The 13546-nt window shown below is 34.5% G+C and overlaps 1 protein-coding gene across 1 annotated transcript; it reads left to right on the top strand.

The window, feature by feature from the left end:
• Positions 1 to 382: 382 nt before the first annotated feature.
• LOC107952428 (uncharacterized) lies at positions 383 to 1159 on the top strand. Its single transcript, XM_016887681.1, has one exon. It carries the CDS (start codon positions 383 to 385, stop codon positions 1157 to 1159), a length of 777 nt encoding a protein of 258 aa, XP_016743170.1.
• Positions 1160 to 13546: the final 12387 nt, after the last annotated feature.

Below are 13546 nucleotides of genomic sequence, written 5' to 3'. Positions count from 1 at the left end.
CTAAAACTCCAAATAAACTTTTCTTTAATTTATGAAAAATTTTAAATTTTTTAAAAGTTTTGTGTATTTCCAATTTTAATTTTTTATATTTTTAAAAATAAATTATGATTTTTTAAAATTTTAAATAATTTTCAATTTTTTAAGATTTTTTTGAGTTTTTTTTTTAAATTTTTAAATTTTTAACCTATTACACAATGAAAAGTTATTGAACTTAGTTCTGCTTTCTTAACACATTACTATCTGCCGCTACTGGCAAGTTCTTGTTCTCTTAGGTTAATTTTTTGGTGTTTATGGTTTTGTTGAAGTATTCTAACGGCGTTATTGTTATCAAAGGTTCTACTTTTATCATCAACAATTGCCAATTTATGATTGATTTGATTAAATGGAAAAAGATTTGGCTGCGTTGTCTTTAGATGACGAGGAAGAGGAAATTATACACATCCAGAAGGAATCTAATTCGGATATAGTAGAAGAGTATTTTTATTTAACTGGGTGTTTTTTAACAGCAAATATTATTTACTTTCCTACAATGAGGAGTAAAATGGCAAATCTGTGGCATCCAATAAAAGGGGTTCAGATATCAAATCCAGAGGAGAAAAGATTTTTATTGAGATTTTTCCACAGAACGGATCTGGAGAGGGTACTTAAGGGATCCCCATGGACTTTTAATAATCATCTGCTAATACTGCATCAGTTGATGGATAGAGATGACCCGTTGAAGGTGCCATTAATCTATGCGAATTTTTGGGTACAAATTCATGAAGTTCCCCTAGGGTTTTTTTCTGAAGCGTTGGAAAGGCAGATTGGGGATTTTATTGGAAAATTTATAGAGTACAATGGTTCAAATCTGGGGAAGGGTGTACGACATTATTTGAGAATAAGGGTTAAGTTGGATGTGAGAAAACCTCTTAAGAGAAAGAAGAAAATTTTATTTTCGTCAGGAATTTGCTCTTATGTCAGCTTTAAATATGAACGATTGACTTTATTTTGTTTCTTTTGTGGACGGCTAGGGCATAGTGATTCTTTTTTCCATTCTAAGATGGAGCTAGGATTTGAAGTCGCTGAGATAGGATGGAATTTGTCAATACTAGCTCAATCTAGAAGAGCTCTCGCAATGAATAGTGTATGGCTACGAGACGATGGTAGAGAAATCCAATGAGGGAGTTCAATCGAAGGGCATGAATTAGGGAGAGGCAAATGGGAAGTTACGAATAAATGATGTTCCAAGAATTTTGTTGAACCTATTCTGGGGGTTAATTTGGAGAGGAATTTGAATTAGGTTTCGAATGTGGTGGTAGGATCTTCTAAAATACACAAACAGACAAAAATGGAGCATGATAGCAAAGATGGTGAGATTGAAGGGGGAGATGGTAAAAAGAGGCCTAGAAGAGAGGATGATAGATCTTTGATGGGGAAGGATACAGGCTCTCTAGTTCTTAGAAATAGGAGAGGACTGGAAAAAAAACTTTTGGTATCGACGGCTACCAAGGGGCAAGCTGACCGGTCACAATAAAAATCATAAGTTGGAATATCCGTGGATTGGGGAGTCTACAAACAGTTAGAAGACTTCGGCATTTGCTGAAGATGTACAATCCCCAAATGGTCTTCTTTATGAAGACTAAAATTGATAGAATACGAATGGAAGGTGTAAGAAGGAGATGTAGCTATTTGAATGGGATTGATGTTGCATCAGTTGGTTCAAGGGGTGGATTGTGCCTAGCATGGAAGGAAGATATTGCAATTAGCCTCAAAAGCTATTTTGACTCTCAAAAGCTATTATAGAGAGGTTTCATGGAACTTATTGAGGAATTTGAGTCACGAACAGAGTTTACCGTAAATGGTATGTGGTGATTTTAATGAAATTCTATATTCTTTTGAGAAAATGGGAGGTGTACCAAGAGATGAAAGGAGAATGACAACTTTTAAGGATGCTTTAGTGGACTGTCATTTGCTTGATGTTGGGTATAGGGAATCGTGGTTCACTTGGGAAAGAGGTAATCCGACAAAGACGAATATTCATGAAAGATTGGATAAAAGAGTTACGAACATGGAGTGGTTTCATTTGTTTTCATTTGCAGAAATTTGACATTTATCACATTCTTTTTCATATCATTGTCCCATTTTTATTCAAACAGACACAAAAATGAACAACTTTTCTAGAAGGAAAGCCCGTTTTGAGTCATGGTAGGTTAAAGAGGATTCCTTTAAAGAATAGGTTAGAAGATTATGGAGGTCCACTAACGGCGACATTATGAAAAAATTGAATGAGTTGCAACAGGGTTTGGTAAGATGGGTACACACAGTGAAACACAGAAGAGAGAGTCGTAAGAAAGAATTGACAACAGATTTGAAAATTCTAATGGGAAGAGAAAGAACTAATGAGAATTTAGCATAATTAATTTATGTAAAAATCCATTTAAACCTTGAAATTGATAAGTAGGAGATGTATTGGGAGTAAAGGGCTCGAGCTAATTAGTTAAAACTGGGAGAAAAAACATGGCTTTTTTTTCATAGTTATGCCTCACAAAGGAAAAAAAAAGGAATACTATTCGAAGTTTAACATACGAAGATGAGAAAGACACAAGTGATGAGGGGGATATGGAGAATATTGCTCAAAGTGACTTTCATAAGCTTATCGAATCAAAGGGGTGTGGAAATTTTGATCACATTCTTTCAGGAATTGATAGATACGTCTCCAAGGAGGAAAATTCGAAGCTAATTGCAAAATTCACAAAGGAGGAAGTCGTGATTGCACTGAAGGATATAGGACTTACAAAGGCTTCTGGGGACGATGGATTTTCGGCTCTATTTTTTCAACAGTGTTGGCATATTTTTGAAGCAGATATTATCGACATCTGTCTGGGCGTCTTGAACAAAAGTATGGCTATGGATTCTATTAATGGCATGAATATTGTGTTAATTCCAAAATTATCTCATCCGATGAACCTTGGTAATTTTAGACCAATCAGTCTCTGTAATGTTTTATATAAATCGGTTCAAACACGTACTGGAGGACTGCATTGATAGCGCTCAAAGCATTTTTTTTCTAGGCAGACTTATTTCAGATAATGTTCTTCTTGCTTATGAGATCTTGCATATGTTTCAACAAAAGAGAGTAGGAAATAAAGGGTTTATGGCACTAAAGCTAGACATGAGTAATGTAACACCCCTAACCCATATTCGTCACCGGAAAAGGGTTACAGAGCATTACCGGAGTTTACATATCAAATACTATTAATTCATGTCATTTACTGTTCATATCCAAAAATAACTATATTCAATCATATCATCCTTTAAATGGACCCTCGATGCCTAATTTACGCATTAGAAACCAATCAGGACTATATTGGAAAATTAGAGAATTTTTCACGAAATTCCAAAATTTTTCTTAAATACAGAGGTCACACACCCATGTGGATAAGCCTTGTGGCTCACACAGCCAAATGATACGCCTGTGTCCCAGGCCATGTAGGCATTCTATGTAAGGCACACGACCGTGTCCTAGCCCATGTTCATACCTGTGTAACACTATGGCTTGGGTCACACGGCCATCCATACGCCCAAGTGCTAGGCCATATGGACAATTTAGTTTTTGAAAAGTAGGCGTAGGATTTACACGGCCAAGACACACGCCCGTGCGTTGGGTCGTGTGTTTCACACGACTGAGACACACGCTTGTGTCTCTTCCTGTGTAACCAATTATGAGTATTCTGTTTCTCAATTTTTAAGATGCAGGGGACACCTGGCCAAACCACACGCTCGTGCACATGGCTGTGTGTCACACATGGTTGAAACAAACACCCGTGTGTCTACCCGTGTGGACTAAAATAGGTCATTTTCAAGCCCACTTTTCTTACCCAAGTATACCATCAACCTACAACAATACTTGAATACATTTACCAACCAATTCAAGACATTAAAACTAAACCAAAACCAATCTTATGCATGTCATATTAGCTCATATGTTCAAGTATTTAAACTTACCAATTTCACACTTATGTTCATAGACAGATTTGATCAAATATACTATTTCAAAATCATTCATTAGTAGGTTTATATACTCTCCACCATATAACCATTTCATCACACATTAAACATGCTAAAGTTTTACATAATTACATCAAAATATGCTTAACGCTAGCCATTCAAATGGCTAGTTACAACCAAAATATATTTCATCATTTCATCTATTTTAGCCTATACATGCCATTACACTAAAAGTAGTTTTGTTATTTATAGCAAAATGAGTTGTAGGATAGTGTGATCTTGCTCCGACCCACTCTAACCTTTATGAATTTCCGAGTACTATAAAATATAGAAAATGAACAGAGTAAGCATTTAATGCTTAGTAAGTATACAAACATGCATTTAACTTACCAATCATATTCATTTAAAGTAAGTATACAAACATGCATCCGAAACATTCTAGCCAATTGCCTAGACACATGCTCTCATCAAACAAGTTAGTCATGAAATTTACATGAATATCAAGAAAACAGAGATGAGTTCATCATACAACCATTTCCATATAGTTTAGGGATATTCAAGATATAATTCATTTAATTCTCGTATTTTCTCTCACATCAAGAGTTTTATCCGTTGAATCATTGAAATATCAATGGATACTCGTGTAGTACATAGAAGGAGTACTTATTAATGATTCGTCAATTCATATTCAAGGGTGCTCATTAAAGCACATAACTGGAAAGCACACTCTCGAGCCTTATAGCGGGAAGGTTACAAAGAGACTTTAATCGTGAAGCTTATCTGGGCTATATAATGAGAAGCTCATAAGAGCCACAATCAGGAAGTTCACAAAGAACCATATTAAGAAACTCACAAAGAGCCATATAATGGGAGCTCCGGATAGCCGTACATTGGGAAGTTCAAGAGAGCACTATTGAGAAGCTCACAAAGAGCCAATTAACGGGAAGCTCATGAAGAGCCTATATTTGGGATACTCATAAGAGCTAAGGTGTGTCCACAAAAAATGTAGGATCACAACCTGTCAGAACGCTCCTAAGAGCTATAACGGGAAGCTCGTTGAACCATATAATAAGAAGCACGAGAGGCCATAAATCGAGATGCTCTTTTGAGCTATGATGTGTCCGCAACATATGCAGGACTACAACCAATATGGGAAACTTGCATCCATCGATTTTCATTTGTCCAAATGGAACTTAACATTTGCTAGGTATTATCGAGTATTCAATCAATTCATATACATGAAAATAATATAATTCACATATACAATATTTAATTTAAACATATAAATGTACATGATTTAGTTACACGAACTTACCTCGATACTTGTTCGTATATGAGAATCTACTAATCCGAAACTTTTTCTTTCCCTCGATCTAACTCCATATTTGGTATTTCTGAATCTATATAAATGAATTTAATCATTAATTTATTACATTTCACATTCAAATCAATCCAATTCTCATCTTAGGCAAAAGTATCATTTTTCCCCTATACTTTTTATTAATTCCGATTTAGTCCCTAAGCTCGGAAAATAAAATTCATGCAAATTTAATCCTTATTCCAAGCCTAGCTGAATTTTTCATATAACATTTATAGCCCATGTACTTCACAAAAATCATAAATTTTCCATAAATTTTGCATCTTTTCAATCTAATCCCTAAATCACAATTTCATAAAAATTCACTTTACAAAAGTTGTTTATCTATCAATAACCTTTCAATTTCTACTATAAATTTCAAAATTTAAGCATACTTATCCATGGAAAAATTTCAATACTTTAATATCTTTACAAATTGGTCCCCAAAATAGATAGATTAAGTTATTACGATCTTAGAAATGTGAAAATTACTAAAAATGAGACATGATTACTTACCCAGTTTGGCCAATCAAGTTTTCTCTTTCTTCAAGCTCTCAAACTAGGGTTTCCATGGTTTTTAATTGGGAAAGATGATATAAAATGATGATATTAGATATTTATTTTATTTATCATCTTTTATTTATTTCAATTTCCAATTTTATCCTTTTCTTTTTCTAATTTTCCATGGATGAATCATCATAAATATCTACTAACTTCTCTTAATGGTTTAATTGCCATATAAGGACCTTAAGTTTTGAATTCCATAGCTATTTAATACATATAGCTACTAGAAATCAACTTTTTTTCATTTTATGCAATTTAGTCCTTTCAATAATTAAACATGTAATTGGTAAAATTTTCTTATCAAAATTTTCATACATCTTTCCTATCATAATGCAGATAGTGCAATATTATTAAATTAAAATTCCTTTCTCACTCAGATTCGTGGTCTCGAAACCACTATTCCAATTTCATTGAAAACGGGTTGTTACAACTCTCCCCCCTTAAAGAATTTTTGTACTCGAAAATCTTACCAATAAAGAGGTTCAGGTATTGCTTTCTCATTATTTCCTCTGATTCCCAAGTAGCTTCTTCTAATCCGTGTGGTTGCCAAAGAACTTTCACTAAAGCTACCTTTTTATTTCTTAATTCTTTCATCTCACGTGCCAAAATTTTGATCGGTTCTTTACTGTAAGTCATATCAGGCTGAATCTCAACTTCTGTCGGAAAAATAACATGTGAAGGATCTGACCGATACCGTCACAACATAGACACATGGAAACATTATGAATTTTGTTAAGCTCTGGTGGTAATGCTAATCGGTATGCAACAGGTCTAATTCTTTCAATAACCTCATATGGTCTGATGAATCGTGGACTCAATTTTCCTTTACGGCCAAACCAAAGAACTTTCTTCTAAGGTGATACTTTCAAAAATACCTTATCTCTGACTTGAAATTCTATTTCTTTTCGTTTAAAATCAGTATAAGACTTTTGCCGATCAAAGGCTACATTTAAACTATCCCGAATCACTTTCACCTTTTCTTCAGTCTCACGGATTAAATCAACTCCATGGATTTTTCTCTCACTAAGTTTCGTCCAATACAATGAAGTTCTACATTTACGACCATACAGAGCCTCGTACGATGCCATTTTAATACTTGACTGATAGCTATTATTGTATGCAAATTAAATTAAAGGTAGATACTTTTCCCAATTAACTTCAAATTCCAAAACACAACACCGAAGCATATCTTCTAAAATTTGTATCACACGTTCAGATTGTCCATTAATCTAAGGATGGAAAGAGGTGCTAAAATGTAACTGTGCACCCAGAGCTTTTTACCACTTATTCTAAAATCAGGATTAAATCAAGTATCTCTGTTTGAAATAATAGAGACCGGTACTCCATGTAGTCTAACAATCTCAAAAACATATAACTCTGCTAATCTATCCAAGGAGAAATCCATACGTACTGGAATAAAGTGTGCAGGAGAAATCCATATGTACTGGAATAAAGTGTGCAGACTTTGTCAATCTGTCAACAATTACCCAAATAACGTCTTTCTTTTTCGGAGAGAGAGATAGTCTTGACATGAAATCCATAGTAACTCTTTCTCATTTCCATACTGGTATTGTAACTAAATGCAATAATCCTGAAGGTACCTGATGTTCAGCTTTAATTTACTGACATCTTAAACATTTAGTTACAAATTTGCAAATATCTCGTTTCATTCCTGTCCACCAGTACATCTTTTTCAAATCGTTGTACATTTTGTTCCTCCCCGGATGAATATACATAGTACCATTATGAGCTTCGTGTAAAATCTTCTGTATAAATTCTGAATTCTTCGGTACACATATTCTACCTCTAAATAACAGACAACTATCAGACCCAATCTGAAATTTTGAATCGAAATTTAACTCACATTGTACCTATTTAACTCGTAATTCATCATTATTTTTCTAAGCTTCACAAATTTGCTGTAGAAATGTCAGTTTAGCTTTTAACTCAGCTATGATTGAACCATCATCTGATAGTGACTACCAGGTATTCATTACTCATGAGGCAAACAGAGATTTTCTGCTCAGAGCATTTAGAACCACATTGGCTTTTCCCCGATGATAATTAACAACCAGATCATAATCTTTTAATAGTTCAAGCCACTTGCGCTGCATCAGATTCAAATCCTTTTGCGACATCAAATATTTTAAACTTTTATGATCAGTAAATATATGAAATTTTTAACCAAAAAAATAATGTGGTCAAATTTTCAAAGCAAATACAATGGCTGTCAATTCTAAATCATGTATCGCGTAATTATTTTCATGTGGTTTTAGCTATCTAGAAGTATAGGCTATTACTTTTATTTCTTGCATCAAGACACAGCCTAAACCATTTAATGATGTATCGCTATAAATTACAAATTCTTTACTAGATTCAGGCTGAACTAAAACTGGTGCTTCAATCATCAAAGTTTTCAATCTGTCAAAACTCTGCTGACATTTATCAGACCATTCAAACTTCACATCTTTCTATAACAACCATATCTCGGAGAAACTACCATTGAAAATCCTTTTACAAATCTCCGAAAATATCTAGCTAGCCCTAGAAAAATTCTGACTTCAGACATATTTCTCGGTGGTTTCGAGTTAACAATAGCTGAAATTTATTCGGGTCCACTCTGATGCCTTCAGCAGAAACTATATGCCCAAGAAAACCAACTTCCCAAAGCCAAAATTCACATTTACTAAATTTGGCATACAACTGCTTCTCTTGCAGTGTTTGCAGAACAATTCTCAAATGATCAGCATGTTTATTTTCATCTCGGGAATATACCAAAATATTATCGATAAATACCACCACAAATCTATCTAGATAGGGTCTAAAAATTCTATTCATTAAATCCATAAATACCGCAGGTGCATTTGTCAAACCAAACGGTATCACTAGAAACTTATAATGTTCTTACCTGGTCCTGAAAGTTGTCTTTGGTACATCTGAATCTTTCACTTGTAACTGATAATAACTAGAACGGAGATCAATCTTTGAAAATATAGCCGTACCTTTCAACTGATTAAATAAGTCATCAATACGAGGCAATGCATACTTATTCTTGATTGTAACTTTGTTGAGCTATTGGTAGTCAATACATAATCTCAAAGATCCATCTTTCTTTTTAACAAATAGAACCGGTGCACCCCATGGTGAAGAACTAGGTCGAGCAAAACCTCTGTCAGTTAATTCTTGCAACTGTGCTTTCAACTCTTTTAACCCTATAGAGGTCATTCTGTAAGGTGCTATAGATATAGGAGTTGTCCCCAAAACAAGATTTATAGAAAACTCCACCTCTCTGTTCGGCAGTAATTTAGGTAATTCTCCAGAAACACATCAGGAAACTCACAAACAACTGGCACTAATTTAATCTTCGATTCAGATACTTTAGTGTCCAACACATATGCAAGATAGGCATCATACCCTTTTCTGATATATTTTTGTGCTGATATAGTTGAGATTACATTTGACAACCCATCCAGTTTATCAGATTCAACACGAAGCAATTACTATTCTGACATTTTAACACAATGTACTTCTGTTTACAATTTACCACTGTATCATACTGAGTTAATCAGTCCATACCTAGAATTACGTCAAATTCATCAAATGGCAACAACATTAAATTAGCGGAGAAACAATAACCTCGTAATTAACGGACAATTTTTACAAACTTTATCCACCATCACATACTGGCCCAGAGGGTTTGAAACTTTAACCGTGAATTCAGTGGACTCAAGAGGTAAGTTTTTAACAGACACTAAATTCGTGCATATATATGAATTGAACTAGGATCAATCAAAGCAATAATATCAGTATCAAGAAAAGAAAATGCACCAGTAATGGCGTCTAGTTCAGAAACACCCTCTCTTGCATGAATAGCATATGTCCTTGCTAGTGCTCGTGCTTCAGATTTAACAGTTGAATCTTTAGTCACACCTCGGCTACAACTGACATTACCGGGGTGACGAGGTGGTCTACCTCTAAAAGCCGGGTTACTTGGCTTGGACGTCTGAACAATATCTTTTTCAGGTCTTTCCGGGCAATTTCTGAGGTAGTGATCAAAAAAACTACACCTAAAGTAGGCTCCACTTCTCATACGACATTCACCAAAATGCAATTTATTGCAATGTCCGCATCTTGGTTTAGGACTTCCAACACTTCCTACACATGTTACGGATGGGGACAAAGATCTCAAACTAAAGCGTTGAAAGCTTCAGTCTCTCCCAAAATATCCCACAGATGTGGTAGAATGATCATGATATTTCTTTAATTTCTTTGAAATCGATGATTGTGACTTGCCCATAAATCTTTTACTTGAAGTTCAGGTTTTCCTGTCTGCTTGCTTTTTTTTTCTTTATTTAATTCTTCAGCTTTATATGCTCGGTCAGCTAGTACAAAAAATTCTTTTAATTCCAGAATCCCAACTAATAACTTTGATGTCTTCATTTAATCTTTCTTCGAAACATTTACACATGGCAACTTCAGTCAGGATACACCCTCTGGCATATTTTCTTAGTCTAACAAATTCCCTATTGTATTCAGATATAGTCATATTCCCCTGTTTAAGATCTAAAAATTCATTCTTTTTCTTGTCAAGGAATCTCTGACTAATATACTTCTTTTTGAATTCTGTTTGGAAAAATTCCCATGTAACATTTTTCCTTGGTACAACAGAAATTATGGTATTCCACTACTGGTAAACTGAGTCTTTTAACAGAGATATAGCACATTTCAAACATTCTTCAATTGTGCAAGACAATTCATCCAAAACCCAAATTGTATTTTCTAACCAAAATTTAGCCCTTTTCGGATCATCAATGGCAGTAGCACTAAATTCATCTACCCCATATTTCCAAATTTTATCTACTGGAGGCTTACCAGATCTAACAAGTTCAGTACCTTGTGGTATATCAAGAACCGGTTGAGGAGCAGGAGGGAGAGGTTGTTGTACAGCAGGATTTGTTTTCAGATATTCAGTAAACCATTCATTCATTATTTAAAAAAAGACTTTTTTTCCTCTTCACCTCGGCCCTCAGATTCAGGCCTTCTACTACTACTAGATGCAACTCTTTGAACTAAAGCTGAAGCATTACTCTCAACTTCCTCGAATTCAGCTCTAACTGGGTTGGACGACATTACTATATGAAAAACATGTTTAAAATGGTCAGAATATATCACACTATCACAAATTATATAATGGCATGTATAGCTAAACTCGTACTTGCTACGTTAGTCCGAGAATCGACTAAATCGTAGCTTTGATACCAATAAATGTAACACCCCTAACCTATATTTGTCGTTGGAATAGGGTTACAGAGCATTAACGGAGTTTACATATCAAATACTATTAATTCATGTCATTTACTATTCGTATTCAAAAATAACTATATTTCATCATATCATCTCTTAAATGGACCTTCGAGGCCTAATTTACGCATTAGAAACTAATCGAGACTATATCAGAAACTCAGAGAATTTTTCAAGAAATTCTAAATTTTTTCTTAAATATAGGGGTCACACCCATGTGGGTAGGCCGTGTGGCTCACACGGCCAAATAACACGCCCGTGTCCTAGGCTGTATGGGCATTCGATGTAAGGCACACGACCGTGTCCCAGCCCATGTTCATATCCGTGTAACTCTCTGACTTGGATCACACGGCCATCCACACGCCCGTGTGCTAGGCCATATGGGCAATTTAATTTTCAAAAATTAGGTGCAGGATTCACATGGCCAAGACACACGCCCGTGTGTTGGGTCGTGTGTTTCATACAGCTAAGACACACGACCGTGTCTCTGCCCGTGTGACCAATTCTGAGCATTCTGTTTCTCAATTTTTAATATGTAGGGGACACACGGCCAAACCACAAGCTCGTGCACATGGTCGTGTGTCATACACGGTTGAAACACACGCCCGTATGTCTACCCATATGAACAAAAATAGGCCATTTTCAAGCCCACTTTTCTCACTCAAGTATACCATCAACCTACAACAATACTTGAATACATTTACCAACCAATTCAAGACATTAAAACTAAACCAAAACCAATCTTATGCATGTCATATTAGTTCATATGTTCAAGTATTTAAACTTACCAATTTCACTCTTATGTTCATGGACAAATTTTATCAAATATACTATTTCAAAATGATTCATCAGTAGATTTATATACTCTCCACCATATAACCATTTCATCACACATTAAACATGCTAAAGTCTTACATAATTACATCAAAATATACTTAACACTAGCCATTCCAATGGCTAGTTACAACCAAAATATATTTCATCATTTGATCTATTTTAGCCTATACATGCCATTATACTAAAAGTAGTTTTGTTATTTATAGCAAAGTGAGCTGTAGGATAATGTGATCTTGCTCCGACCCGCTCCAACCTTTATGATCTTTCGAGTACTATATAACAGATAAAATGAACAGAGTAAGCATTTAATGCTTAGTAAGTTCGTATAAAAAGAATTTAACTTACCAATCATATTCATTTAAAGTAAGTATACAAACATGCATCCAAAACATTCTGGCTAATTGCCTAGACACATGCTCTCATCAAACAAGTTAGTCATGAAATTTACATGAAATCAAGAAAACAGAGATGAGCTCATCATATAACCATTTCCAGATATTTTAGGGATATTTAAGATATAATTCATTTAATTCTCGTATTTTCTCTCACATCAAGAGTTTTATCCGTTGAATCATTAAAATATCAATGGATACTCGGATAGTACACACAAGGTGTACTTATTAATGATTCGTTAATTCAGATTCAAGGTGCTCATTAAAGTACATAACTGGGAAGCTCACAAAGAGGCTTTAATCAGGAAGCTTATCTGGGCTATATAATAGGAAGCTCATAAGAGCCATAATCAAGAAGTTCACAAAGAATCATATCAAAAAGCTCACAAAGAGCCAACTAATTGGAAGCTCACAAAGAGCCTATATTCGGGATGCTCATAAGAGTTAAGATGTGTCCACAACAAATGTAGGATCACAACCTATTGGAACCTTCCAAAGAGCTATAACAAGAAGTTCGCTGAACCATATAACAGGAAGCTCGAGAAGGCCATAAATCAGAATGTTCATTTGAGCTATAGTGTGTCTGCAACATATGCAGGACTACAACTAATATGGAAAACTTGCATCCATCGATTTTCATTTGTCCAAACGGAACTTAACATTTATCGGGTATTATCGAGTATTCAATCAATTCATATACATGGAAATGATATAATTCACATATACAACATTTAATTTAAACATATAAATGTACATAATTTAGTTACACGAGCTTACCTCGATACTTGTTCGTATATAAGAATCTACTAATCCGAAACTTTTTCTTTCCCTCGATCTAACTCCTTATTTGGTATTTTTCGATCTATATAAATGAATTTAATCATTAATTTATTACATTTAACATTCAAATCAATCCAATTCACGTCTAGGCAAAAGTACCATTTTGCCCTTATACTTTTCATTAATTCTAATTTAGTCACTAGGATCAGAAAATAAAATTCATGCAAATTTAATCCTTATTCCAAGCCTAGCCAAATTTTTCATATAACATTTACACCCCATGTATTTCACAAAAATTAGAAATTTTCCATAAATTTTGCATCTTTTC

Source organism: Gossypium hirsutum, chromosome A02 (assembly GCF_007990345.1).
Source record: "Gossypium hirsutum isolate 1008001.06 chromosome A02, Gossypium_hirsutum_v2.1, whole genome shotgun sequence".
Taxonomy (NCBI): domain Eukaryota; kingdom Viridiplantae; phylum Streptophyta; class Magnoliopsida; order Malvales; family Malvaceae; genus Gossypium; species Gossypium hirsutum.
Note: the sequence above shows the minus strand (reverse complement) of the source record. Positions and strands in the feature narration are given on the sequence as shown.